The sequence below is a fragment of the Oncorhynchus masou genome, chromosome 18, assembly GCF_036934945.1.
Source record: "Oncorhynchus masou masou isolate Uvic2021 chromosome 18, UVic_Omas_1.1, whole genome shotgun sequence".
NCBI lineage: Eukaryota > Metazoa > Chordata > Actinopteri > Salmoniformes > Salmonidae > Oncorhynchus > Oncorhynchus masou.
Genome location: NC_088229.1, coordinates 36,750,139 through 36,777,987, shown reverse-complemented (window position 1 = coordinate 36,777,987; position 27,849 = coordinate 36,750,139). Strand labels below are relative to the sequence as shown.

Genomic DNA, 27,849 nt, shown 5'->3' with positions numbered 1-27,849 from the left:
TATTATATTAAGTTAAAATAAAAGTGTTCATTCAGTATTGTTGTAATTGTCATTATTACAAAAATATACTTTCGCAAGGCACTGTATTCGGCCCCCTTGAACTTTGCGACCTTTTGCCACATTTCAGGCTTCAAACAAAGATATAAAACTGTATTTTTTTGTGAAGAATCAACAACAAGCGGGACACAATCATGAAGTGGAACGACATTTATTGGATATTTCAAACTTTTTTTTAACAAATCAAAAATTGAAAAAAATTGGGCGTGCAAAATTATTCAGCCCCTTTACTTTCAGTGCAGCAAACTCTCTCCAGAAGTTCAGTGAGGATCTCTGAATGATCCAATGTTGACCTAAATGACTAATGATGATAAATACAATCCACCTGTGTGTAATCAAGTCTCCGTATAAATGCACCTGCACTGTGATAGTCTCAGAGGTCCTTTAAAAGCGCAGAGAGCATCATGAAGAACAAGGAACACACCAGGCAGGTCCGGGATAATGTTGTGAAGAAGTTTAAAGCCGGATTTGGATACAAAAAGATTTCCCAAGCTTTAAACATACCAAGGAGCACTGTGCAAGCGATAATATTGAAATGGAAGGAGTATCAGACCACTGCAAATCTACCAAGACCTGGCCGTCCCTCTAAACCAGGGGTGTCAAAGTCAAATGGACGGAGGGCCAAATAAAAAATTTAGCTACAAGCCGAGGGCCGGACTGTTCGAATGTTCATTGAAAAATTTTTAAATGACGCATATAGTCTAGTGAACCTAATTGAACCTACTGAAAACCTAACAAATATATTCCAATATGATCAGATAAATAAAGCAATATTTTCTTATGGCTCTGTCAGTAATCTTTAATTTTCAGACACAAAAGACAAATTTCCTTTATATAAAAATCCCCATAACATGAACATTAAATGAAAGAAACCGGTATTCAAGGCACCATCAGTAGCCTATATTTTCTATTTTAGCAAAAGTGGGCTAAATTTACTTCAAAGAAAAAAACAATAATAGCAATTTTCTATCATCCACTCAACTGAAATATTTTTAAAATATAATTGGATTGAAATACAATAAAATAAAGTGCAAAAATCTATTAATCAAAAACAACACTTTGTTTAAGGAGAAGTAACATGCAGTGAAAACAAATATTAAACTTTAACTTTTAAACTTGAACTGAGTAAAAACTCTAAATATGTGATTGCACAGTAATGTTCACTTGTTTGAGGTTGAGGGTGATACTTGGTGGTGTCCCATCTTTTCCACAAGTTCATCAATGTTCGGGGTAAGGCTCTGAGCTGAGGAAATCCTCAGAATTGAGTGGAGGTGTTCAGCAGTAAGTCGACTTCTGTGTGATGTTTTGTTCAGGTAAGTCGTCTCGGAGTTGTGTTGTGTCTTTCCCTTTGCTGTCCAAGAACAGACAAATCTCCTCACGAAGCTCGAAACATCTTTGAAGCACCTTTCCCTGGCTTAGCCATCGCACCTCTGTGTGATAAGGCAAATCACCATGCTCCGTTTCTAACTCCGTCAGAAATGCCTTGAACTGGCGGTGATTCAAACCTTTGGCTCTGATAAAGTTAACTGTGCGCGTGATGATGCTCATTACATGCTCCATTTTCAAGGCTTTACCGCACAACGCTTCCTGGTGTATGATACAATGATAAGCTGTCAGCTCACCTGTCGCGTTTTCCTCTTGCATCTTTTCCCGTATCTTCGCCACCAGTCCGCTCCTGTGTCCACACATCGCAGGTGCTCCGTCGGTTGTCAAACCCACGAGTTTTTCCCAAGGCAGCTCCATCTCATTTACACATCTTGACACCTCTTCATACAAATCATGCCCCGTAGTTGTGCCATGCATAGGACGTAAAGCCAAAAACTCCTCTGTCACGCTTAGGCTGGAGTCCACTCCGCGGATGAAAATTGACAACTGGGCAATGTCAGAAATGTCGGTGCTCTCATCCACAGCCAAGGAATATGCAATGAAATCTTTTCCCTTTTTCACAAGCTGCTCTTTTAGATTGATGGACAACTGGTCTACTCTCTCGGCAATGGTGTTTCTGCTCAGACTCACATTTAAAAAGAGTTGCCTTTTTTCTGGGCAAACTTCGTCACAAACTTTAATCATGCAGTTTTTGATGAAATCCCCTCCGTAAATGGCCGGGCTGATTTAGCGATCTCTTCTGCCAAAATAAAACTGGCCTTGACAGCAGCCTGGCCTTGTGATTTGGCTTTTTTGAACAGAGCCTGTCGAGATTTGAGGCCTCGTTTTAATTCCTCTGCCTTTTGTAGCCTTTGTTCCATGTCCATATTCTTGTTTTTGTCCGCGTGTTTCGTTTCATAATGTCGTCTCAGATTATACTCTTTCAGTACCGCCACACTTTCTCCACACAGAAGACACACAGGTTTTCCAGCTACCTCCGTGAACATATACTCCGACTCCCACCTTGTTTGAAACCCCGGTTCTCAGTGTCCACCTTCCGTTTTGCCATTTTTGATGGGTATCTGAAAGTTAATTTTACTGTGATGCTGACGACTGCTGTGCCAATAAATATTGAAATGAAGCAGCCTACTGCTCGGTGCGTCACCGTTGCATTGTGGGAAATGTAGTATTGGTGCGTGTAAAAGATCTGCGGGCTGCCGGCTTGCTGCGGTCTGCGGGCCGGTTCTAATAATAAATCAAGATCATCCCAGGGGCCGTAAAAAACCTTCTCGCGGGCCGGATGTGGCCCGCGGGCCTTGACTCTGACATAATACTCTAAACTTTCAGCTCATACAAGGAGAAGACTGATCAGAGATGCAGCCAAGAGGCCCATGATCACTCTGGATGAACTGCAGAGATCTACAGCTGAGGTGGGAGACTCTGTCCATAGGACAACAAAACAATCAATCAGTCGTATATTGCACAAATCTGGCCTTTATGGAAGAGTGGCAAGACGAAAGCCATTTCTTAAAGATATCCATAAAAAGTGTTGTTTAAAGTTTGCCACAAGCCACCTGGGAGACGCACCAAACATGTGGAAGAAGGTGCTCTGGTCAGATGAAACCAAAATTGAACTTTTTGGCAACAATGCAAAATGTTATGTTTGGCGTAAAAGCAACACAGCTCATCACCCTGAATACACCATCCCCACTGTCAAACATGGTGGTGGCAGCATCATGGTTTGGGCCTGCTTTTCTTCAGCAGGGACAGGGAAGATGGTTAAAATTGATGGGAAGATGGATGGAGCCAAATACAGGACCATTCTGGAAGAAAACCTGATGGAGTCTGCAAAAGACCTGAGACTGGGACGGAGATTTGTCTTCCAACAAGACAATGATCCAAAACATAAAGCAAAATCTACAATGGAATGGTTCAAAAAAACATATCCAGGTGTTCGAATGGCCAAGTCAAAGTCCAGACCTGAATCCAATCGAAAATCTGTGGAAAGAACTGAAAACTGCTGTTCACAAATGCTCTCCATCCAACCTCACTGAGCTCGAGCTGTTTTGCAAGGAGGAATGGGAAAAAATGTCAGTCTCTCGATGTGCAAAACTGATAGACATACCCCAAGCTACTTACAGCTGTAATCGCAGCAAAAGGTGGCGCTACAAAGTATTAACTTAAGGGGGCTGAATAATTTTGCACGCCCAATTTTTCAGTTTTTTATTTGTTAAAAAAGTTTGAAATATCCAATAAATGTCGTTCCACTTCATGATTGTGTCCCGCTTGTTGTTGATTCTTCACAAAAAAATACAGTTTTATATCTTTATGTTTGAAGCCTGAAATGTGGCAAAAGGTCGCAAAGTTCAAGGGGCCCGAATACTTTCGCAAGGCACTGTATGTACACAGTGGGGCAGAAAAGTATTTAGTCAGCCACCAATTGCGCAAGTTCTCCCACTTAAGATGAGAGGCCTGTAATTTTCATCATAGGTACACTTCAACTATGACAGACAAAATGAGGGGAAAAAAATTGCAGAAAATCACAAGGTAGGATTTTTAATGAATTTATTTGCAAACTATGGTGGAAAATAAGTATTTGGTCAATAACAAAAGTTTCTCAATACTTTTATATACCCTTTGTTGGCAATGACAGAGGTCAAACATTTTCTGTAAGTCTTCACAAGGTTCACACACACTGTTGCTGGTATTTTGGCCCATTCCTCCATGCAGATCTCCTCTAGAGCAGTGATGTTTTGGGGCTGTTGCTGGGCAACACAGACTTTCTACTCCCTCCAAAGATTTTCTATGGGGTTGAGATCTGTAGACTGGCTAGGCCACTCCAGGACCTTGAAATGCTTCTTACGAAGCCACTCCTTCATTGCCCGGGCGGTGTGTTTGGGATCATTGTCATGCTGAAAGACCCAGCCACGTTTCATCTTCAATGCCCTTTCTGATGGAAGGAGGTTTTCACTCAATCTCACGATACATGGCCCCATTCATTATTTCCTTTACACGGATCAGACGTCCTGGTCCCTTTGCAGAAAAACAGCCCCAAAGTCATGATGTTTCCACCCCCATGCTTCACAGTAGGTAGTGTGTTCTTTGGATGCAACTCAGCATTCTTTGTCCTCCAAACATGACGAGTTGAGTTTAACAAAAAGTTACATTTTGGTTTCATCTGACCATACGACATTCTCCCAATCTTCTTCTGGATTATCCAAATGCTCCCGAGCAAACTTCAGACGGGCCTGGACATGTACTGGCTTAAGCAGGGGGACACGTCTGGCACTGCAGGATTTGAGTCCCTGGCGGCGTAGTGTGTTACTGATGGTAGGCTTTGTTACTTTGGTCCCAGCTCTCTGCAGGTCATTCACTAGGTCCCCCCGTGTGGTTCTGGGATTTTTTCTCACCGTTTTGACCCCACGGGGTGAGATCTTGCGTGGAGCCCCATATCGAGGGAGATTTTCAGTGGTCTTGCATGTCTTCCATTTCCTAATTATTGCTCTCACAGTTGATTTCTTCAAACCAAGCTGCTTACCTATTGCAGATTCAGTCTTCCCAGCCTGGTGCAGGTCTACAATTTTGTTTCTGGTGTCTTTTGACAGCTCTTTGGTCTTGGCCATAGTGGAGTTTGGAGTGTGACTGTTTGAAGTTGTGGACAGGTGTCTTTTATACTGATAACAAATTCAAACAGGTGCCATTAATACAGGTAACGAGTGGAGGACAGAGGAGCCTCTTAAAGAAGAAGTTACAGGTCTGTGAGAGCCAGAAATCTTGCTTGTTTGTAGGTGACCAAATACTTATTTTCCACCATAATTTGCAAATAAATTCATTAAAAATCCTACAATGTGATTTTCTGGATTTTTTTTCTCTCATTTTGTCTGTCATAGTTGAAGTGTACCTATGATGAAAATTACAGGCCTCATCTTTTTAAGTGGGAGAACTTGCACAATTGGTGGCTGACGAAATACTTTTTTTGCCCCACTGTACACACACACACCTCTAAACTGGACCAACACTGAGAGAATTTGGCATAAATACATTGGAATCAACACTACAAAGCAAACTTGAGCCGGAAAATTCACTTTGTGAATGACATGTGTGGGTGTTGAGTGCCAAAGACAGACGGAATAATATTTCCGTTGTACTCCACACACAGTACTGTTTGGACTAAAACCTAGCTGCCAATAGAACAGGCAAGTGTCAATCAATTCCATACCACAAAACATTGTGCTGTTCATTGGTGTCAACGTGTAAAAGAAAGCCAGCTTTATCGACCACAACTTGTGGTAAGGTGGAAAGCTGGTAGCTACCTTCCAGAAAGTAGGAGCTTTCTTTGATGTACGCGGCCAGCTGCTCAAAGATGCCGTTGATTTTCTTCTTGGCCGTGACAAAGTGCTTGAGCGGGCTGGCGTTCACCTCCGCCATGAGTCTTTTATCTTTCTTGCCAATAGCGTTGGGGTTAGGTCGTGTGAAAACCAGAGACATTGCACTGAAAAAGAGAGCAAAGAGACAAAATGTGTATTAATGAAAACAGATCATCCTAGGTTAAAAAAAATAAGAGGGAAAAAAGGATGAACTCATTTACAAATGTAGGCTGTCACTAATATGTAGGCCCTAGCTTCCTCTGAAACGGTGATGGCAATGGAAGGATAGGCTTAGCGAGCGACTAATCCGAACTGAAAGTTCAAAACCCAGGGAGAAAATAAAACAAAGCCAAATCCTTATCATATTCCAGTTGACAAGGACTTTAAAAAAAAGATAATACCATGTTATGTGATTAGGCTACATTTCTTAGCCTAACTGCTGTAAAATACAAATTGTAGAAGGCATTCGAAGTGTTTCAACAGTGAAAACAGAAGGAATGACAAGACACCTTACTAGTCAAATAGTAGCAGAACAATGGCTTATGTTCAATGAAAAACTAAACTTCATTAACTGACCCCTATTTAAAACATAGACTACATTGTTCATTGGGGAGTCAAATGTAGAGTAGAACGGTCCTTTGAATGCCAGCTGCTAATAGGAAAAATGCTGCTCTGTTCAAAATGATGAGGATGTAAACAATACATTCACTCTCCTATTAGGATCCCACAGAAAGGAAACCTGGATGTTTCCAGATCCCTTTTCAGCTAGTAAGCCTAGGCTATAGGCTAATATCCACTCTAAACTTGTTTTACAGTTGACTTTTTCAGGAGATTGCTTTAGATTTGGGTACCATATGCAAGCAAGATAGATTGTGAATATTTTTGGAGCTGAACGACACCTCATTATCAGATGACAATTACACAGGAGAAAAATCAACTTCAGAATGAAAACCAGCTAGAATAGAATCAGTTTAGTTCCCATAAATAACATTGACAAGCAATAGGCTAATGGTCAATCAGCTGACTTTTAACTTGTGATTGGGTGGGGGGGGGGGGGGGGGGTCAAGTCACATATCGGGATATTATTTAGTGCTATAATGCAATATTAATTGTGCTAGTTGGCTGTAGCTGCATTAGAAAGCACCAGTATTTGTCCTACATGTCTTGTTCTCCAACTTTTTCCAATAGTGAGCGAATTTGTTTTCAGCACTTTTATTTCCACCACGGATCAAAACTTGTTCTCTCATGGCTCTCTTGTCCCTCTGGGCAATTCCACATTAATAGAGTGATGCCGCGACTCGGATTTTCCACTTTAAAATGTTTATCAGTGCAGATGCATAGTTTGGTAACAGAATGACCGCACCAAAAGCACAAACTGTCATTATTTTAACAAACTTCGCATCTGCACTGTTCTTCAAGTAAAATGTGTTTGTCAAAGTACGAGGATTATCTTTTTTAATTAGTCCTTGTGCATCGAGTTGTTGTTTTCACTTTGAAATCATTGCTTTTTGTTTGGCATACATTTTAAAGTGAATAACGCGAGTCTCAGCATCACTTTATTACCGTGGAATTGGCCCAGTGCAGCAAACATATGGTGAGCAATATTTTTGGAACATAAAATCACAATAAATCTTCAGAATCCCAATAGGCCTACATATTGTATTGGCACCTAAGTATGGTGATAATGTCGTATCGGAAGGTAGCCTAGTGGTTAGTGCATTGGGCCAGTAACCGAAAGGTTACTAGATCGAATCCCCAAGCTGATAAAGGAAAAAAATCTGTTGTTCTGCCACAGAACAAGGCAGTTAACCCACTGTTCCTAGGCCGTCATTTTAAATAAGAATTTGTTCTTAACTGACTTGCCTAGTTAAATAAAGGTTAAATTCCCGGCCCTAGTTTTAATCTAAACTAATGACATCGTCATATAGCCTATATTACTCATGCAGTATCCTAGTCAATCACACAACCATCATAAACACATCTCAACCGGGTTCATTTGACTTCCTGATAGATATAAAAAGATAATGTTGTCTATCAAAGCATTTTTGTAGTCCTAGAGACAGACAGTATAGGCCTACAGGTCTAAGCCAAAAAGCACATGCACTGGCACATGCTCTGCAGGAGTGCCAGACTTCACAGCCAATTGACTGTCACCAGGAGCTCTTGGCACCAGGTTACTAGTGTCAGGTGTCAACCTAACAGAAGCCTTAGACAGTGCCATCTGATAATCTACCAAAACTCCATGGCAATCTGTGATTAGAATGCCTGAGTGAGTTAACTACAACTCCTGAAACCTTATTTTTGTCATATTGTAGAGTTGACGTCAGCAAGCAATGCATCAACTCATAAGATTGAAAAGGATCTTAGAATGCACTCTTAATAATGATAGTAAAAAGCTCAAAGTACAGATTCTTAATTTATTATTGTTCAATATGATCCTAAACCTACCCAACCCTAGTGACTCAGCCAATAAGTGTTGAAGAGAGAGAGAGAGAGAGAGAGAGCAGCTCTGTGAGTCACCTTCAGTAAGGCCTACACTGTAAGGACAAGCATGATTTGCTTTTGGCAGCTGTCCACATTCCCAGTGTCAGACAGCAGTGGTTCACATGGACTACTGCCCTGTCAGTAATGACAAAGTTCAAGCCACAAGCATATTGTAGCCCATGTAAAATTCAGATGTCTTTTTCAGCCACAGCCTACTCTTTGCAGTCAATTCTCAATTGCAATCTCAAATGTGTTTTGCATTAAAGCAGTCAAATGTGCAATATCTTGAACATGTGACTGCTGACATGCAACACAATTTGGGACTGTATCAACAGTTGACTAATGAAAAAATAAAAAAATAAAGAGTTCGGGTAGATTTTCCCTTTAATGCCGGTTTCGAGAAGAAAAAAAATTCCTCAGTTTCCCACTTGAAAAATATCAGAATCAACTAATAGGTAGCTATATGCACAAAGAGTATGCAAATGTTAACTAATGGATTCCTAGTTGTCTTAAAAGCTCGAATCACATTATCTGGTTTACGTACAATCTGTAGCTAACTGCCTGACTATGTGCATAGGCACCACTCCCCCTGGATGACTGCCTGTGATCCCTGGCCCTTGACCCAACTGTCCGAGGGTGCCTCAGGGAGAGCTGGATATGCAAAAAAACAACAACACATTTACATATGTGAAAAAGGACAACTATAAGCGGACCCTATTTGACCTTTTGTGTAAAGAGTAGAAAAATTCCCATCAAAAGCGATTCAGCATTGAGTAAAACTGAGGGTAGGTGCCACTTACCTTACCTACTTGTTACATCAACCTTCAGGGAAAATATTAGGCTAATGTTACTTTATCGAGTTAGCTAGACAAGAACTTGATCGTTACCATTCACCTACATTTCGCAAGAGACTCAGCTGAGGCTGCAGTGGTCAAACTGGCTACATTAACGTTACCGCAGTGACCTAAGGGATAATCCACCCTAAAAATGAAAACGTGCGACGTCATGATAACGTTCTCATGACTGGAGATAGGGGATAATTTGCCTAGAGATAGACCACAGACCTTGTATATCGTCATGACGGAGTATATATATTTCACCGACATGTGCTAAAACGAAACAGTGGACCAAATTAATCAACTCAGTTTTTCGCTTCTCGTCTTGTCCTACTTGCCCTGTTTGCTTCTGTGTGAAAGGGCCGTTGGCCTTGCGAAAACTGGAATCACGTTGACAATTGTGACATTTTATAGCTAGCTAAATATTTCACATGCTGATATTGACTTTGGTATTATTGTGGGGAAGCTAGTTTGTGTCGTCTGGGTTACCGGTCTTTTAGCGAACATCCCACACCTGTCATTTGCCAAAGACTGGCTAATGGCGGGTAGCTTGCTGCCGTTAACTAACCACAAGTGGCATTTGCGCTGGTTTTACAAGTTTCTCTCTGACTTTGGACATGACATAGCTAGCTAAAGATTTAGCTACAAAGGTAGATAGCTAGAAGGCTCCGATGCTTCACGTTGTCTCACGTGAATGTAACAACGTTAGTAGCTAGCTAACATTAGCCAACGACCGTTAGCATCACTGGAGAAGTCTTACCACGAAAGGGTGGACTGATTTATAACCAGTCTTCTTGCATCTTGGTCCTTCGATTATAGCAATGAATATGTACTTAAATGTTACAAAATCTAGTTAGTTAGCTGTTTTCTCCGACCTATCCAATTAAATGACCTAGCCAATGAATGGAAAAGGAGTCAATTTTGTAATTTTCACGTCCTTGATCAGTTTTGTGGTGGTTGACAACTACAGCAAATGCACGTTATCGCCACCTACTGGAGTGGAGTGGAATCACTGTAAATAGATGAATCAATCATTTTAACGTAAACGTGGGTATACAGAAAGTACGCAAATAAATACAAAATATCGACAGATCAACACATTTTTAAATAATTCCAGATAAAGAAACCATATACGCCTTGTATCTCGAGAGACAATACTTTGTGGCTTTAGAGTACAAAAATAAATAATTAACTAGCAAGATCAAATAAATATTTAAAAAAATATGTATGGAAATAGAGTAATCAATAAACAAACTGTAATCACTATAACCACATCAGTTGAAAAGTCACAGCCTAAAAGCTGTTTCCCCAAGATACCTGATCTAGGATTATTTTCCCCTCCCCCAATCCAAACCATAACCATTAGTGGGGAAAATGCTAAACTGACCCAAGATCAGAATCTAAGCCTAGGGGCAACTTCATCTTTACCCCAGCCTAAACAGCAGCTACTGTCTAAATATTCATCAAAGTAAAGGCATTTGGTCATGAGATTTGTGGAGAAGCAGGTATTGTATACACTATGTCAAATCAAATCAAATTTTATTTGTCACATACACATGGTTAGCAGATGTTAATGCGAGTGTAGCAAAATGCTTGTGCTTCTAGTTCCGACAATGCAGTAATAACCAACAAGTAATCTAACTAACAATTCCTAATCTACTGTCTTATACAGTGTAAGGGGATAAAGAATATGTACATAAGGATATATGAATGCTCTGGATAAGAGCGTCTGCCAAATGACTTAAATGTAAATGTAATGAATGAGTGATGGTACAGAGCAGCATAGGCAAGATACAGTAGATGGTATCGAGTACAGTATATACATGTGAGATGAGTATGTAAACAAAGTGGCATAGTTAAAGTGGCTAGTGATACATGTATTACATAAGGATGCAGTCGATGATATAGAGTACAGTATATACGTATGCATATGAGATGAATAATGTAGGGTAAGTAACATTATATAAGGTAGCATTGTTTAAAGTGGCTAGTGATATATTTATATCATTTCCCATCAATTCCCATTATTAAAGTGGCTGGAGTTGAGTCAGTGTCAGTGTGTAGGCAGCAGCCACTCAATGTTAGTGGTGGCTGTTTAACAGTCTGATGGCCTTGAGATAGAAGCTGTTTTTCAGTCTCTCGGTCCCAGCTTTGATGCACCTGTACTGACCTCGCCTTCTGGATGATAGCGGGGTGAACAGGCAGTGGCTCGGGTGGTAGATGTCCTTGATGATCTTTATGGACTTCCTGTAACATCGGGTGGTGTAGGTGTCCTGGAGAGTAGGTAGTTTGCCCCCGATGATGCGTTGTGCAGACCTCACTACCCTCTGGAGAGCCTTACGGTTGAGGGCGGAGCAGTTGCCGTACCAGGCGGTGATACAGCCCGCCAGGATGCTCTCGATTGTGCATCTGTAGAAGTTTGTGAGTGCTTTTGGTGACAAGCCGAATTTCTTCAGCCTCCTGAGGTTGAGGCGCTGCTGCGCCTTCTTCACGATGCTGTCTGTGTGAGTGGACCAATTCAGTTTGTCTGTGATGTGTATGCCGAGGAACTTAAAACTTGCTACTCTCTCCACTACTGTTCCATCGATGTGGATAGGGGGGTGTTCCCTCTGCTGTTTCCTGAAGTCCACAATCATCTCCTTAGTTTTGTTGACGTTGAGTGTGAGGTTATTTCCCTGACACCACACTCCGAGGGCCCTCACCTCCTCCCTGTAGGCCGTCTCGTCGTTGTTGGTAATCAAGCCTACCACTGTTGTGTCGTCCGCAAACTTGATGATTGAGTTGGAGGCGTGCGTGGCCACGCAGTCGTGGGTGAACAGGGAGTACAGGAGAGGGCTCAGAACGCACCCTTGTGGGGCCCCAGTGTTGAGGAACATGTTGGGACCAATCAATGAGTATACATTTATTTAGGACATGTCATTGGAATAACCTCTGACTGAACAGTCCATTCTGTAATTGTCTCATTCATTCCGCTATCTTTGTTAGGGCCACAATAAAAATGGTGTTTTGGCTTTTGATACAGTACCAACTACTCAAAGGATTGGTTGCACAATGGAATCATAGTTTGGTTCAGTGTTTTATTGACAAATGACCAAAATATAAATTCTCACAACTATCTCTACTAGCGTTTACAACATTTTTCAGAGTATGCCCAGGCAGCATCAGATCAATTCAGTCAAACTTTCTCCTCAATGATTACTTGTCATGGAATGTAAAAAAAATGTATAGTTATTTAAGAGAAACATACAGTATATGTTCTGGTGCGCTTTCAGCAGGATGCAACGTTTTGGAACATTCTGATAGAAATAGGCAATGTAGAACAAACATGCCTGTCTGACATGTAGAATAAGGACTCACGTCAGCTCTATTCATTGCATCTACAATGTTTGGGTGCTGAACATGGACTTGTTATCAACATGAAAATGACAAGGGGACTGAGAATGTGTTACGAGCTGTGTTCTTTAGATATTACACATTCGAAAGCCACACGGAATCTTTGGAATAACTTCCTTTTATACAAATATCAAAATAATAAATAGGACAGATGTTTTAATGATCTCCTAGACCATGGTGCATTGCATACTGTATTAGGAGTGTATTTGGAAATGAAGGGCACTTTACAAATAAAGTTATTATTATTGCCTCATACTGTATGTAGGAGTGTCTTGATTCAACAAAACAAGTTATTTTGACAGTTAAAATAATAATACTAAAACAGTACATTTGTCTCACAAAAGTTTCAAATGACTTTCAGTGGAAAGGGGTTTCAAGAGAAAAGGTCTCCCGCAACGCCCACTTGGATTTGGCTAATGGAGTTTTCCTGAATTAACAAAAGTTCAGTAAAGGCACCATAGAAACAACAGCTGACACCTGGAAGTGGCAGCACATTGCCATTGGCACTCAGGGGTCCACAAATGACACTGCGATGTATCGAGTGCCTGCAGTGGTTCGCAGGCCCTCGTGATAATGGGTGAGCCGTCCAGGGTGCATGAGGGCCCAGCCTTTGCGGGGTGCCTCGACGGAGCAGTTATACCGTATGAACCTGCATCCCCCACCCTTCAATGGGAAAGCAAACAGAGATGAAGTCAGGAAAGGTATATCCAGGAGATTCACACATGCTTCACATTCTATACATAGAGAAACGTCAACTTGTCTAAGACTCAAGGTCATAGTGCACAGGAGAACACTGAAGGCTTTCATCATAGGTACATAACTATGTGCAAATAACACATTGTGAACAGTGGAGAAACAGTAACTGTGCGGAAATCACTTTCTTCTCAAAACAAACCAGATTATGCACCTATTCTTGTCCAAGTTCAAAAGATGCAGGGTAATGACACGGATGCAATACAACACATCTTCAAAAGCTTTTCAAATGATGGTTGTTTTTTTTTTTACGTGCAAAGAAGAAAGAATGAGAGTCACCATAATGATTCTGATGAAAACAATCTGGGGTGAGTTTCCCAGAAACATAAAGACCATCTTTAGCAATAAGATCATCTTAAATCCATTGGTGGGCAATGGAGGAACGAGTATCTTAATGCTAAAGACGGTCTTGATGTTTCTGGGAAACTCACCCTGGAATAATTGTATTCATAGAAACAAACAGTGATGAAAACATACAAAGCAACTAGTGGTCTGCATGCTTAAAACATTTCAGAAGACATACTGTACATTCATACACTTGCATTCCTACTTGAAATAAGTTGATTGGCAAACTTGATTGCAACATTTCAGGAAAACACACAACTTCACTGATCTTTCTGTTCCAATTTCACACTAAATGACCATATACAGTACTCGGGTTATCCTAACCAATTGTAATAGATGTTAATAATAGGGTGGCGCAGGGTTTTAATTACAGAGGTGCCTGAGGGTATAACAAATCAGGGCACATCCATAAGTGTTACAAATATTACCATGGGGGTAGCCCTACAAGTGTTCACATATCAAAGTTGGTCCAACCCAGTCTTTAGAGGCCAACTCCACAAGGCAATGTGTAAATCATCACACAAACACACTCACCTGGTAATCAAGCACTTTTTGATTGAGTGCAATATTTATAGTAAATGTGGACGCGTCATGGTGTGGCCTTAAAAAGGGCTGCTCGTCTGGCTTATATCTAACTACAAACGCCAAGTCAAACTGAGCCTGCAAAGAGAGAGACAGACAGAAAATACCAGAGTGATGCAAAGAGTCATGCAGCATTCAACAAACGAGTCGGGAGGGCTGCCGGGACAGGCCGCATGCCCCTTGACCTCCCGGTTGAAACCTCAGCTAAGAAAAAGGAAGAGCTCCCCGATTCCAGCATACATTCCCAGAGAAGAGACAGGAAAGAGGACAAAACACCTGCACCCTGTCCTCAAACATGGGCTTAAGGGGCATTTGTCTTGGTTACCTGCCAGTTTAGTGTGTCTTACTGGACTGGACCCCTAATACTCATTTACCTCATAGTCAATTTCTTTGCTGTTGAGAGCTACATTAATAGTGAAAGTAGAAGCATCGTGGTGAGGGGTGAGCAGGGGCTGCTCGTCAGGTTTGTACCTCACTACGAAGTTGAGGTAAGAGATACACTGATAAGAGAAGAGAAGCATGTCAAGGTCAACATGGTAGCACAGAGGGACCCTGTTCTATACATAAGATTCTATTCAAAATATATATTTGCAATATAATTAAACACGTCTGTTGCATTTGAATTAAATTAATGACGCATTGTATAAATGTAGACCATTCTACTGTAAATCCTGCAGCTTACAGTATAATTCTACATTTTGAAAACATAAATAAGAATATTAATATTGTTAACCTGTGAACAAAGTAATATTCAAAAGTTAATCAAAATAACAGGAGAGGTGTGCATTTAAACATATTTAGATAAACAAACATAACTCTACTTAGCTAAATCAACGGATATCAGGCCACAAGGTGGCGATAGGTAACAGAACGGTGCACAAATTTGCAGAAATATTTACATTTTGTGGGACTTACTAAAGCAAGAACCACGATGTACCATTATAACCACACAAACAACCCCCCAGCTGCTGAAAGTGGAATGTAAAATAAAACTTTCCTGATCATTTATGCATTCTCTATTGTTCTCCACGTTGTAATGATATCATTCAGGAGTTAAAATCCATGAAAAATGTGTAGAGTAATGAAAATATGAATTTCTGTTGAGCTGCACATAACTCCATCTAAAATGAGTACAAATGTGTGTTGTTGTTTTTTTAAACATACCTTGGTGTAGTATCCAGGATACATTGTCTCTGTGATTGGGGCTATGTAATCCAACAGAAGCTTCTGCCACTCTTTCTCATAATTGATTTGAGTCATGTGGATATCAATGGTGGGGACATTCTCATAGCCACCCTGGATCCTTGTGTCCTTCAGTAAATAAGAACATATAAAAACATGATACAATGCTCAAGTTACTACATTTACAGGTTTGTTAGGTAAGATAATAATTGTAGGCTACATTGGTTTAGGAGAATAAACACATACCGTATTTCGGCCACCTGACCACTGTCCAAAGTTTTCCATTTCTTGAACAATGTGGTCACATCCGATATCAGAGAATAGCGGGAACCAGTATACATCAGGGCAAGGCTGGAAGGGGGAAAAAAATGTACAATTGAGTGACCTTGCATTTTCAAATAGTAGATAGGCATGGAATTTCTACTCTCTCCATAAACAGTCAATTCTATAAATATTTTGAGCATGCAGTTCGTGGTCTTCATTTGTAGCCAACTGGACTTTGACCACCCTGAAATAGTCTTCTGTAGCGAAGTTGGTAGAGCATGACGCTTGAAATTGTGCGTTCGATTTCCGAGGCCACCCGTACGTAAAATGGATGCACACATGATTTGTAAGTCGCTTAGGATAAAAGGGTCTGCGACATGGTATATATTATTATATATTAAGAAACTTCGGTTATCACCTTTATTAGCCATTATCATCATTTTATATAGAGCAATAGGCAATGTCAGTGATCTTGAGTGAGCATTGAAATATTATACTTTGATAGAAAAACAAGTACTCACTGTTTCAATCAGTTTGTCTCTCATTATCTTTGTGTAGTTCTCATGGATGTAACGCTCCTCCCAATCCTGAGGAAAATGAAGAATATACAGTGAGTGTACAACACAATAAGAACACCTGCTCTTTCCATGACACGGACTCACCAGCTGAATCCATTTGAAAGCTAAACTGAAAGCGCGAACCACCGCATTTAACCATGGCAAGGTGACTGGGAATATGGTTGAATACAAACAGTGCAGTTATTCCCTCCGTAAGGCAATCAAACAGGCAAAACTTCAGTACAGAGATGAATAGGAGTCGCAATTCAACAGCTCAGACACGAGACATATGTGGCAGGGTCTACAATCACAGACTACAAAGGGAAAGCCAGCCACGTAGTGGACACCGACGTCTTGCTTCTGGACAAGCTAAACATCTTCTTCGCCCTCTTTGAGGATAACACAGTGCCAACGCAGCCCGCTACCAAGGACTGTGGGCTCTCCTCCGTGGCCGACGTGAGTAAGACATTTAAGCGGTTTAATCCTCGCAAGGCTGCCGGCCCAAACGGCATCCCAACCACGTCATCAGAGCATGTGCAGACCAGCTGGCTGGAATGTTTACAGACATATTCAATCTCACCCTATCCTAGCATTCAACACCATAGTACCCTCCAAGCTCATCATTAAGCTCAGGTCCATGGGTCTGAACCCGCCCTGTGCAACTGGGTCCTGGACTTCCTGACGGGTCGCCCCCCAAGTGGTGAAGGTAGGAAACATCTCCACTATGCTGATCCTCAACACTGGGGCCCCACAAGGGTGCGTGCTCAGCCCCCTCCTGTACTCCCTGTTCACCCACAACTGCGGGCCACACACGCCTCCTACTCAATCATCAAGTTTGCAGACGACACTGCAGTGGTAGGCTTGATTACCAACAATGACGAGACAGCCTACAGTGAGGAGGTGAGGGCCCTCGAAGTGTGGTGTCAGGAAAATAACTTTACTCAATGTCAACAGAACAAAGGAGCTGATCGTGGACTTCAGGAAACAGCAGAAGACGCACCCACTATCCACATTGACGGGACCGCAGTGGAGAAGGTGCAAAGCGTCGAGTTCCTCGGCGTACACATCACTGATGATCTGAAATGGTCCACCCACACAGACAGTGTGGTGAAGCAGGTTGGCTTGGCCCCTAAAACCTTCAAACTTTTACAGATGCACAATTGAGAACATCCTGTCGGGCTGTATCACCGCCATGTACGGCAACTGCACCGCCCGCAACCGCAGTGCTCTCCAGAGGGTAGTGAGGTCTGCCCAACGCATCACTGGGGGCAAACTACCTGCCCTCCAGGACACCTACAGCACCCGATGTCACAGGAAGGCCAAAAAGATCATCAAGGACATCAACCACCCGAGCCACAGCCTCTTCACCCCACTATCATGCAATAAGCTCTTCTTCAGCTGAGTGCTGCAATTAGTCTTCAAACTAATTCAATGTTGTGAGGTACATGATGCTGTCTCGGCCTGAATTGAGTCAAGGGGAGCCTTTGTTTTTTCCCCCAATGACTACTTGACAACCCAATTCTCACCTTAGGGTTTTCAAAGATCTGCCACAAATCGTTGTGGAGATGGCTCGTCTGGTAGTTTTCTGTCGACAGCATCCGTCCAAAGGTATGCATATTCGTAACGTACATGAAGACTCCCTGAGAAATTGAAGCAAAGGGCGTTAAAACTTGTTTTTTTTAAATCATTTAGTTTGAAGCTATAATCTTTAAATATTTGCTACCTGGCCTACGTTTTGGGACTTCTACGGGTTCGATGCTGTTTGGGTGTCTCACTTCTAATCAGAGGTTTGCTATCTTTTGATACCTAAGCACCCGTGACTAATACTGGACACTGAGGGACTGAGAGCAAGACGAGACTTCAGAATAAATTACGATGGAATCCTACATGCCATTGCCTGCCGGTGCCCCCTTGAGCAAGACACTTAATTCCTCTAATTTTTCCAAGGGGTGCTGCTGACCCATTGCTTTATGTTGTGAGCATAAAGACACATTTAAGTTCTCTGCAAGGTAATGGACAGTAAAGTATTCTTACATTTTTTGTTTTATTTTACCCCTTTTTCTGCCCAATTTCGTGGTATCCAATTGGTAGTTACAGTCTTGTCTCATCGCTGCAACTCCCGTATGGACTCGGGTGAGGAGAAGGTCGAGAGCCGTGCGTCCTCTGAAACCCAACCAAGCCGCACTGCTTCTTGACACAATTCCCACTTAACCTGGAAGCCAGCCGCACCAATGTGTAGGAGGAAACACCGTGTCAGCGTGCACTGCGCCCGGCCCACCACAGGAGTCGCTAGTGCGCGATGGGACAAGGACATCCCTGCTGGCCAAACCCTCCCCTAACCCTGACGACGCTGGGCCAATTGTGCGCCGCCCCATGGGTCTCCCAGTCGCGGCTGGCTGCCACAGAACCTGGATTCGAACCCAGAATCTCTAGCGGCACAGCTAGCACTGCGATGCAGTGCCTTAGACCACTGCGCCACTTGGAGGCCTGTCATGCATTATTTTATGCCCAAAATGAAATGGAGAATTTGACCAATCAATCTATCATAGCTTTCCAACACTGACTTTGTTTCTGGCGTTGTGACAGAAGGCCATGTCGAGGTCCAGAGTGCCCGAGCTGAAGAGGTCGTTGTTGGAGAGCTCCTCGTGAAGGAGGCTGGCCTTCACCAGGTACACCTTGGTCAGGTAGGGGACATTCCACACACCACTGTAGTGACAATAAACTATATTTAGAACAGGCTTCCCATACATTGTGCTGGAAGCGCTCTCGAAAACAAGATCTTGATACTGGCATGGAAGCTGTAGTAGTGTTGCCGAGTTTAGCAAAATATGATCCTACAGCAGGAAACAAGCATTTCTGCCCCCCGGGGAGAGTCATAACAAAAACCCATCAGACCTCAGCTCTCTATAAAATAACATTGTTCCATAATGACCATATTGGTATAATCAGTTATGGGAAATAATGTGTGTGTGACTTACACTCTGCGTCCTTGCACAATGTCCACATAGTCCTCCGACCTAGCGTAGTAACCATCAGCACTGAGTGCTCCCCAGAAGTTGGTCCACAGGCGGCCTTCTCGGGTTATCATGGGTGCAATTATAGGCCTGAAGGGTGACAGGGGATGATTAATCACATCCCACTGAAAACCAGTTGAGCTTTGAAAGTGTTTCCACCTAAATACATGTGTGTGTGTGTGTGTGTGTGTGTGTCCAGTATTTTTAGGAGAGCAGTTATAGCATGCGTCATCAGAGATCGGGAATCTGGTCAGGCATAATCGACAGGCTCATTTTTATTGCTGCTTACTCATTTTGCTTGATGAGAATCTTTAGGGTGTCCTTGTTCTTCAGAACCACTTCGATATCCATGCTGAAGAAATACTCACAGTCCTTGTCCTGTCGGCACATATCACTGGGAACCAAAAAATAGGAAACATAGTAAACACACGTTTATGGGGTAGTCCCAAACCTAACTTTTTTTTTTCTTCATTGGGGATTTGAACCCAGATTGATACAGTGCATGTATGCGCTGAAGGCAGCAGACCTAATCAGTAATCTACCCCAGGTCACATGCTGAACATCTTTGAAAAACTTGGGAATAATGTCAAGCTAGGTTGTATGTGCGCATCCAAAGCTAGTGTGAGAGAGAAAGCCATGGTGAACTCACAGGCCGAGGTTGCGGGAAGCCACCCTGTCCATGTTCTCCTCAGGCCCGATGACCTTAACATCCTGGTACTCTTTCCCATGGTCCTTCAGGAAAGAGCTGACCGCTACCTCGTGGTGCTGCTCCTGTAAGAGGACATTGTGGGACAGTAGCAAAGACAAGAGTTGTTGTGCTTCTGTAACAGTCTTAGTCACATTCACACATAGGAAAAATAAAGAGTTACAATGAGAGCATTACAGCCCGCCAGATGTTTGAGGTTGATATTAAACAAAGCCATTGAGCTACAATGTGGGATCTGTTCAATGAAATCTGTCATTTCAATTCTTGATAAATATGGCTACCTCGCTCTCCAACCAAGGTGTATGAATTGAGGAGCAAAACTGAAGTAGAGATTCAGCAACTCTTGATGGAAATTAGAAGTGAATAGAAATGCTTATTTTTTTAATGAAAGGAAAACCAGCACGTTCCAGCTTTCAGCCTTCTTCAGGGTTTTCCCAAACTTCTATTGTCCACTAAGAGTTGCTGAATCTCCTCTCTACTTCAATTCTGGAAGACTAGAACTTATGAAAGCATCAACTTTTAACAACAAATTTCAAGTCTTGTAATACAACTTTGATTCATGTCAACATATCTCATGCACGGACCCTGAAGTTAACTCGGTTGACCCTTGACTGGTACTTGCACAGATCTGACACATTCCTTGTCATTGTTATACTATCCAAAGAGGCATGTGAGCACATGTGTGGATTGGCAACAATTCGGAGGGAGAAATGCACAAGAGGTTACTGGGTGTAACTAACACGGTGTTCCATTCATACAAGACCAAATGGTTACTCAAATCAAAAGGGTAAATATTTAATTATACACATTTGTTAAAGGGATACTTGCATCTACTTACAATGATCTACTTCCCCAGAGCCTGATGAACTTGTGGATACAATTTTTATTTCTCTGCGTGCAGTTTGAAGGAAGTTAGTAACTAGCAATTCTGCCATGACAAGAAGTCTATGGTAACAGCTAGCTGCGCTAACAATCAATAAACTACCTGTATACTGGATGCAGAGACATCAAAATGGTATCCATGGGTTCACCTGACTCTGGGGAAGTAGATAAAAGGCCTCATTGACAAAACCCCAAAGTATCCCTTTAAATGTTAGATTGATGGTACTATGTAATAAAATATGTTTCTCTCACCTGGTTGTAGATGAAGAGTTTGAGTCGGTTCTTTGGGTATTCCAGTTTGAGCAAGGTCTCAAAGAACACACTGACAAAGGGGGTGGGCTGCTGGATGAAGATTCCAATAACCACCAGTGGGTATTCGCTCTCCTGTACAGTATTAAAAATATTAATGTAATGACATTGTCATGTACATTGCAGTCGACTTGAAAACCTTGCATATAAAAATCAAATGCCTTTTCATCCAATCCCCCCCAGAGAATCTTGTCACCCAACTTGCAATCAAGCTCCATTGGCACACACCACAGGTGACCATTAATCGCACCGGTATACATTGCGTGTCGGCCGTGCGTGTCGTTTCCGACGCAGGTGTATTACAATTAATCTTAAGAGTGTATTCTCACTACGAGAGCTGCATTAGAGGTTTAGAGAAAATAACCTCGGCTAGACCTTTTAGTGTAATGTAAACTTGTCACTTCTCCTACGGAGGTCGCAGGCGAGCCTTGCTCGAAAGTCACCCCTATCTGAGCAGTCAGATGTAAACAGAATGGTCTCTTCAAGCGAAATGCTCCTATAGTAAAAATCGAAAATGGCAGAGCAATGCTTTTGAAACAGCTGAAATGTGTTCCCTATATTTAAGACTTTTTTTAACCTGAAATATAATGAGTGTACAGATAAGAAAATAAACCCTTTAATACTCTGCACACGGTTGTGAATTGTTGCATAATACAAGAGAGTGTAATATGCTTAAGATGAAGTTGCTTGCATAGTTGAATAGTTTGTTAAAAGGATGCTTACTGGCTGGTGGCTATACTGGGATATTTACGTTAAATTTAAGCTGCGAAGCAAGAATGTCCATCGCCAATCCGGCGAACCTTCTCTAGGCACGTGAAATTCCGTTGCTCATGTCAATTGAAAAGTTTATGTACATATTAGGTCAATTGAAATTTCATCATGAAACCTCTGCTACAACTCTTCAATGAGAATACGCCCTAAGAGTGTCTTACCAGAATACTTCACATAAACAGACAGGCAACCCACCTTGAGTCCTGAGAGTGGCCGCAGGTCCTCAAGACACACACTGCATCCCGTCTCAAACGTCCACACTGTGGGGATGTAGTTGCTCAAGTAGTTGATCTGGAGCTTAAACAAGAAACATTTATTTTATTTTTACCACTTCCTGATACTGTTTATCTACCTTTTTCCAAATATTTGGATGATTTTTTTGGTCTTACATTTACATTCTATTTATTGTGTCTGAATTTCAATGGTCAATAGAATTACAACGGTCAATAGGGGTCAAAGGGTCAAAAGTTGGAAGGTTACCTTGGTGGGCCCGTTGCCATGAATAACGACGGGTAATGTATCATACAACACATTTCTGGCCCGCACTTGCCCGTCCTCAAACTTCAACACCACCTCATCTAGGTGCAAACACACAAACCGTAACATCAGTACCAGTCCTGCGACCAAATGACTGGAACGAATTGCAAAAATCACTGAAGCTGGAGATCTCCCTCTCTAACCTTAAGCATCAGCTGTCAGAGCAGCTTACCGATCACTGTACCTGTACACAGCCCATCTGTAAATAGCCCACCCAACTACCTCATCCCCATATTGTTATTTTTTATTTTGCTCTTTTGCACCCCAGTAACTCTACTTTCACATCATCATCTGCACATCTATCACTTCAGTGTTAATGCTAAATTGTAATTACTTCGCCACTATGGCCTATTTATTACCTTACCTCCCTAATCTTACTACATTTGCACACACTGTACATAGATTTTTCTATTGTGTTATTGACTGTATGTTTGTTTATCCCATGTGTAACTCTGTGTTGTTGTTTTTGTCGCACTGCTTTGCTGTATCTTGGCCAGGTCGCAGTTGTAAATGAGAACTTGTTCTCAACTGGCCTACCTGGTTAAATAAAGGTTAAATTTAAAAAAATAAACGTGTACATGCCACTGCAACAAATTTTCCCCATGGGGACAATAAAGTCAGTAAAGCCTGCCAATTGTTGGCCGGCCACGTGTCTTCCAAGAGAGACTTGAAGCATGCCACTCAGTGGCTAATCAATCCACAGTACTGAAACATACAATACACTCAGGACATCATGTATTGGAGATGGATTTCATTACACAGTAATTCAACAGATTTATTACAAAACTAACAAACTCTGTATTTAATGTGTTCAGGGCTCACTTATAAACAATGCCTAGGTCTCAATGTAATTTACCTGTGTAAATGAAGGTTAAAAATAAAACACTTTTCCAAAGCTGACTTGCACCAAAAAAACATGTAGCAACTGTGGGGCGTTGCAGTTGAAACCGGCAAACCACCAGAGACGTCACCACTCACTACATTTTGCGAATGATTGCATGTCTCTCTCTGGGAGGCTGGATTCTACAACGATGCTGTGACAATTTCAGCTCTCTCCTTTTCACCTCAAGTAGGTTTCAAGACATGAACACAAACAAGCATGATCTTGCTGTCCCTCTCAAGAAGCTGACTATTATAGGGAAGGCTATAGCTATTAACAGGAAGCCGTTGCTGTGGAGTTGGTAGGATGTAGCGTTTACTCAGCACGCCCACCGAACTGCAGCTGCTTAAAAAGTTTATACACATCCAGCCCTGTGCTTTGGGAGCATCTGGAAAAAGCATGGAGGAGCTGTGCCCGACCCCTCCCCCTTCCCTCTCTGGTCTACGTGAGCTCAGACACATCCCTCTCACAGCAAACTCATAAATTCCTAACGCAGGCTCAGCCTCAGCCAGCGGCATACAGGAAAAAGAGAGGGCGGGGAAGAGGAGGAGAGAAAGAGAGTAAAAGAGAGGGAAGAAAGGCTCAAAGCAGTCTGTCGGCTGAACCAGAACGCCTAAGGATATGACAACCTGCATCACACTCATACACCTTCATCAAAGCCTCAATCAGCCAATCACGACTAACACAGTCAGGAAGTGAAACCAGAGGGAGGTCGCACTTTCCTCTTTTCTTCTCCAAGCATTTCTTTACAGAACGAGAAAAAGTGTCAACTGAAACAGCCGTTTTGATGTCCCAGTAGGGGGGAGGATCAACAATTTAAAAGCTGATGTCAGTAGGTTTCAGTGGTGCAGTGGCCTTTTCATTCGAAAATGTTGAAGTACATGTGTATACTTGTTGGCTAGAGGTGAAGTGGGAGACAATGGCGAGACATGCTCTAAGACATAAAGAGATGTGTAATTTGTTAAAAACTCACCAAGGGATCCATGAAGATTATGAAACATTCTGCATCTGTTGTCCAGTGTTATATTGATGGATTTCTGGAGAGAAAAAACATATCACTTATTATGAAAACAAAAACAGCATGAGGAATCATAATGCATAGATATAATGTTACAGTATAATACACATACAGTACTCATACCAAGAAGAAATGCATAGATAGTAAAGTTCTGAGAGAGACCACTTAAAGAACCATAACAAGATCAGTATAGAGGTAGATTCCTACTCTTTTCTCTGGGTTGATATAAATCTTGGTGAAGAAAAGTTGATCACTGTCACTGTCCTCCCCTGTCCAGTCAGCAACCATCTCTTTGAGGTTAGGAACATAGCCAATGAATCCTAGGGACAAAGATAGAACGTGTGAACGATACAGGTTCTAACCCCAAGCCATAAGACTCCTGAACAGCTAATCAAATGGCTACCCAGACTATTTGCATTGTCCTCCCCCCTCTCTTTTACACTGTTGCTACTCTCTGTTTATTATCTATGCATAGTCACTTTAACTCTGCCTACATGTACATATTACCTCAACTAACCGGTGCCCCCGCACATTGACTCTGTACCGGTTCCCCCTATATATAGCCTCGCTAATGTTATTTTACTGCTGCTTTTTAATTATTTGTTATTTACATTTTTTACTCAACACTTATTTTTCTTAAAACTGCATTGTTAGTTAAGGGCTTGTGCGTTCTACACCTGTTGTATTCGGCACATGTGACAAATAAAAGTTGATTTGATATGACAAAGACAAAGCAGTTTGAACAGTAGAACCGGAATTTCAAAAACAAATGGTCAATGTAATAGAGGTCCAATTCATGTGATTTCATATTCGTGTTTGGACTTCGGTCGCTCTGGTTTTTAGCAGCTGACTTAAACATTAAGATTATAAAACTGCCATTCACAATCTCAAACCTTAGTGGATAAACTGCCAGGTGAATTCATGCCCAGTTCATATGTCTTAAGCCCAATGTCCTCCTTTCTATAAAAATGACTGAGACAACTTCTAACTGGACTGTTACATGTCAACGTTTAAAAAGTAAAGCTGTGTTTGTTAGTATTCGTGTTTAACTGACAACAACTTTCTGTTGACAGTTAACGAAATGGCTGCCTTCCATTGCTTGGTGATCAAGAGGAGTGTGTTTACATACCCCCTGAGCCCAAGAACCTCTTTCCCTCTCGGAAGTGGGGGTGCTTGTCCTCCAAGTGTCTGTCGGGCCAGATGAGGGTCTCTGCAGAGAAGACCACCTTGTGTCTTGTCTGCTGGAACTTCTTCAGCAGCTCTTTGGGACCGGAGGCGAAGACAACATCATAGCTGGTCAGAGTGAGAGAAAAGAGAACCTTTATGAGCCTCATTGTTCAGGGGGGGATTTATTAGGATCCTCATTAGCCGACGCCAATGGCGACAGCTAGTCTTCCTGGGGTCTGACACATAACGAAAAAGACATTACAGACTAAATACTGTACAATTGACATACATTTAAAAACATTAACATTTAGTGTGTGTGTGTGTGTGTGTATGTGTGTGTGTGTGTGTGTGTGTGTGTATCTATCAGTTACACATACATGTCAGTACATACACACAAGTAGGTCACATGGGGAAGAGGCTATGTGGTGTTGCTTTATTTGTTTATTTGTTGCTTTATTTGTATGAGATGGAAGGAAGTTCCATGCAATCATGGCTCTGTATAATACTGTACATTTTCTTGAATTTGTTTTGGACCTTGGGACTGCGAAAAGACTCCTGGTGGCATGTCTGGTGGGGTAAGACCAGTGCTGAACCAGTCGTTGGGCAAGCTGAATTTTGATGTACACTGAATTTTGTGTGTGAATATATTCAATAATATATTCAATAATATATTCAATAATGCTGGTAAGAGTGAAGGCAGATTGAAGGCTACCTGTCAATGAAGAGGACAACCTTGTCTTCCTCCATCTCCTGCAAACCAGCTTTAAGAAGGCGCACTTTCTGACCCCCTCCTGGCTCTGTCATATAGTCCCCACCTTTCCATGGCTCCCCTCTGCCAAGCACCTTCAAACCCAAAGAGAACAACTGCAAACCACATTCTCCACAACAAAAAGATATATACCTTCTTCAAAAAGGCTTGTTTCCTCACTAAGGTATTGATATTTTCCAGAGGGAGAGAGTGAATAGTTGCCAGTCATTGTCTGGACACAAATGTTGGATCAGTTTTATCTTGTCAGAACTTTCCATACCTTGATAGTGTAGTTAAAGTGTCGGGCAGACCTCATGAAACGCCTGAAGCCATCTGTCTCTTTGGTCGCAACAGTCACAACTAAAAGGTTGCCTGAAAGAAATTAAGATCAATGGAAGTATGTAATTGATGCGAGAATTGGCCCGTGTAGTGTGTGTGCAATGTAAAAATCACATAAAACTTGAAGTAAACAGTCTGTACCAACCATGCTCAATTGGATGATATATCCAGAGGTGGTCTCTGAGAATGTATAGATAGATGTGTCTACTTGACCATTGAAATGTTCACCTTCTCTCTTATGACAGCATACTGTATGTTTAATGAGTGTTTTCTTAAAACTGTGAAGTGATACTTTCCATCAATCTCTATCAATAAAAAAATATTTCCAGCACACATGCAATGTTGATTTATAGCTCAGTAAACATTATGCTAAACTGAAGTAGAAAAAAAAACATTAGCATGTGTACAGCTAGAAAATTCCTACAAGAAAAAAATATATTAAACTAGGCTAAAAGTAAGTAACTGATCTCTGCCACTTGCGCATAACATACTTCAACCCCTGATGAAATCCATATTATGCTATCAAGTATTGTAGGCCTATATTGCATCTTTCTTGACATGTATTTGTTTTCAATAGAACATTAGGCACAAGTCTGAATTAAATCAGACGCGATCCAGTCCACGTCAGCGGCATGGAACTCTCGAGAACACCCGGTGGAACTTTGTATCTGCAATGCAATTGCTTTTTATCAGTCCGAGAGAGTTACATGCAAATTACAATGTAATAACGTTTGAATAGCGACTTCCATGACTCCATCTTTATATCTAGCGAGATTGCAAAATACTCAGCAACATTTAAAACGTTGGAATGCAAGTTGAGTTGCTATTTGAGCTGTCCTACCTTCGGATAGTTCTCGCTGTTCTTTACAACGTATCACTGGTAAAACCACAAGCAAGGACATCCAGGCCAATATTAATAAGGAAAAAGCTCTCATTTTCGGGTTAAATCTTCACCAATCCTCAGCCTAACACTTCCTTGGCGATACCATATGATTTTAGTCAAACAGTTGTGTACTTAAAGTGTTTCCAGATTTGATTGACACTTAGTAGACCAATCAGACACAAAAACCCGCCCAACCCAGTAAAATAAGCCCACTTTGGAGAAACTTGATTAGGTTTTTAGTTGACCCGGTAGGCCAGCACAGCTGCATCAAGTGCAGGATGCAACATTAGTCTTTAAAGTGAGACCTCCGCCGACCAGGCACAGGCAAACATGAAAATAAAATAAATAGGCTAAGCAAAAATATCTACTCAAAATATTATGTAGAAATAAAACACTATCTTGATGAGATA

At 41.7% G+C, this 27,849-nt stretch overlaps 2 protein-coding genes and 1 pseudogene across 5 annotated transcripts in view; all 3 read right to left on the bottom strand.

The window, feature by feature from the left end:
* Positions 1 to 10,083, bottom strand: part of mfn2 (mitofusin 2) — a 36,584-nt gene extending 26,501 nt beyond the window's left edge. Inside the window, exons 1-2 of one of the 2 annotated variants that reach the window (XM_064923159.1) lie at positions 9,870 to 10,083; positions 5,736 to 5,914 (exon numbers count right to left, since the gene is read on the bottom strand). In XM_064923159.1, the coding sequence (XP_064779231.1) occupies positions 5,736 to 5,910 (175 nt within the window). In that variant the 5' untranslated portion in view covers positions 5,911 to 5,914; positions 9,870 to 10,083. Of the gene's footprint in view, positions 1 to 5,735; positions 5,915 to 9,073; positions 9,248 to 9,869 lie in introns of those variants that run through there. The other variant, XM_064923160.1, reaches the window with a different exon arrangement.
* LOC135504508 (general transcription factor II-I repeat domain-containing protein 2-like) lies at positions 1,129 to 2,715 on the bottom strand (annotated as a pseudogene).
* A 2,083-nt stretch (positions 10,084 to 12,166) lies between the features above and the next one.
* plod1a (procollagen-lysine, 2-oxoglutarate 5-dioxygenase 1a) lies at positions 12,167 to 27,600 on the bottom strand. Of its 3 annotated transcripts, XM_064923156.1 has the most exons (20): positions 27,398 to 27,600; positions 26,498 to 26,589; positions 26,182 to 26,312; positions 25,432 to 25,595; positions 24,510 to 24,622; positions 24,258 to 24,321; positions 22,348 to 22,445; positions 22,063 to 22,164; positions 21,040 to 21,171; positions 19,849 to 19,970; positions 19,489 to 19,593; positions 19,164 to 19,289; positions 18,750 to 18,891; positions 17,712 to 17,825; positions 16,150 to 16,215; positions 15,611 to 15,715; positions 15,347 to 15,493; positions 14,557 to 14,682; positions 14,135 to 14,260; positions 12,167 to 13,165 (listed from the first exon to the last, which is right to left on the bottom strand). In XM_064923156.1, exons 1-20 carry the CDS (start codon positions 27,489 to 27,491, stop codon positions 13,010 to 13,012), a joined length of 2,325 nt encoding a protein of 774 aa, XP_064779228.1. In that variant the 5' UTR covers positions 27,492 to 27,600; the 3' UTR covers positions 12,167 to 13,009. The 3 variants fall into 3 exon arrangements, with proteins under 3 accessions (XP_064779228.1, XP_064779230.1, XP_064779229.1); XM_064923158.1 differs by lacking the exon at positions 14,135 to 14,260; XM_064923157.1 differs by lacking the exon at positions 14,557 to 14,682.
* Between the last annotated feature and the right edge of the window lie 249 nt (positions 27,601 to 27,849).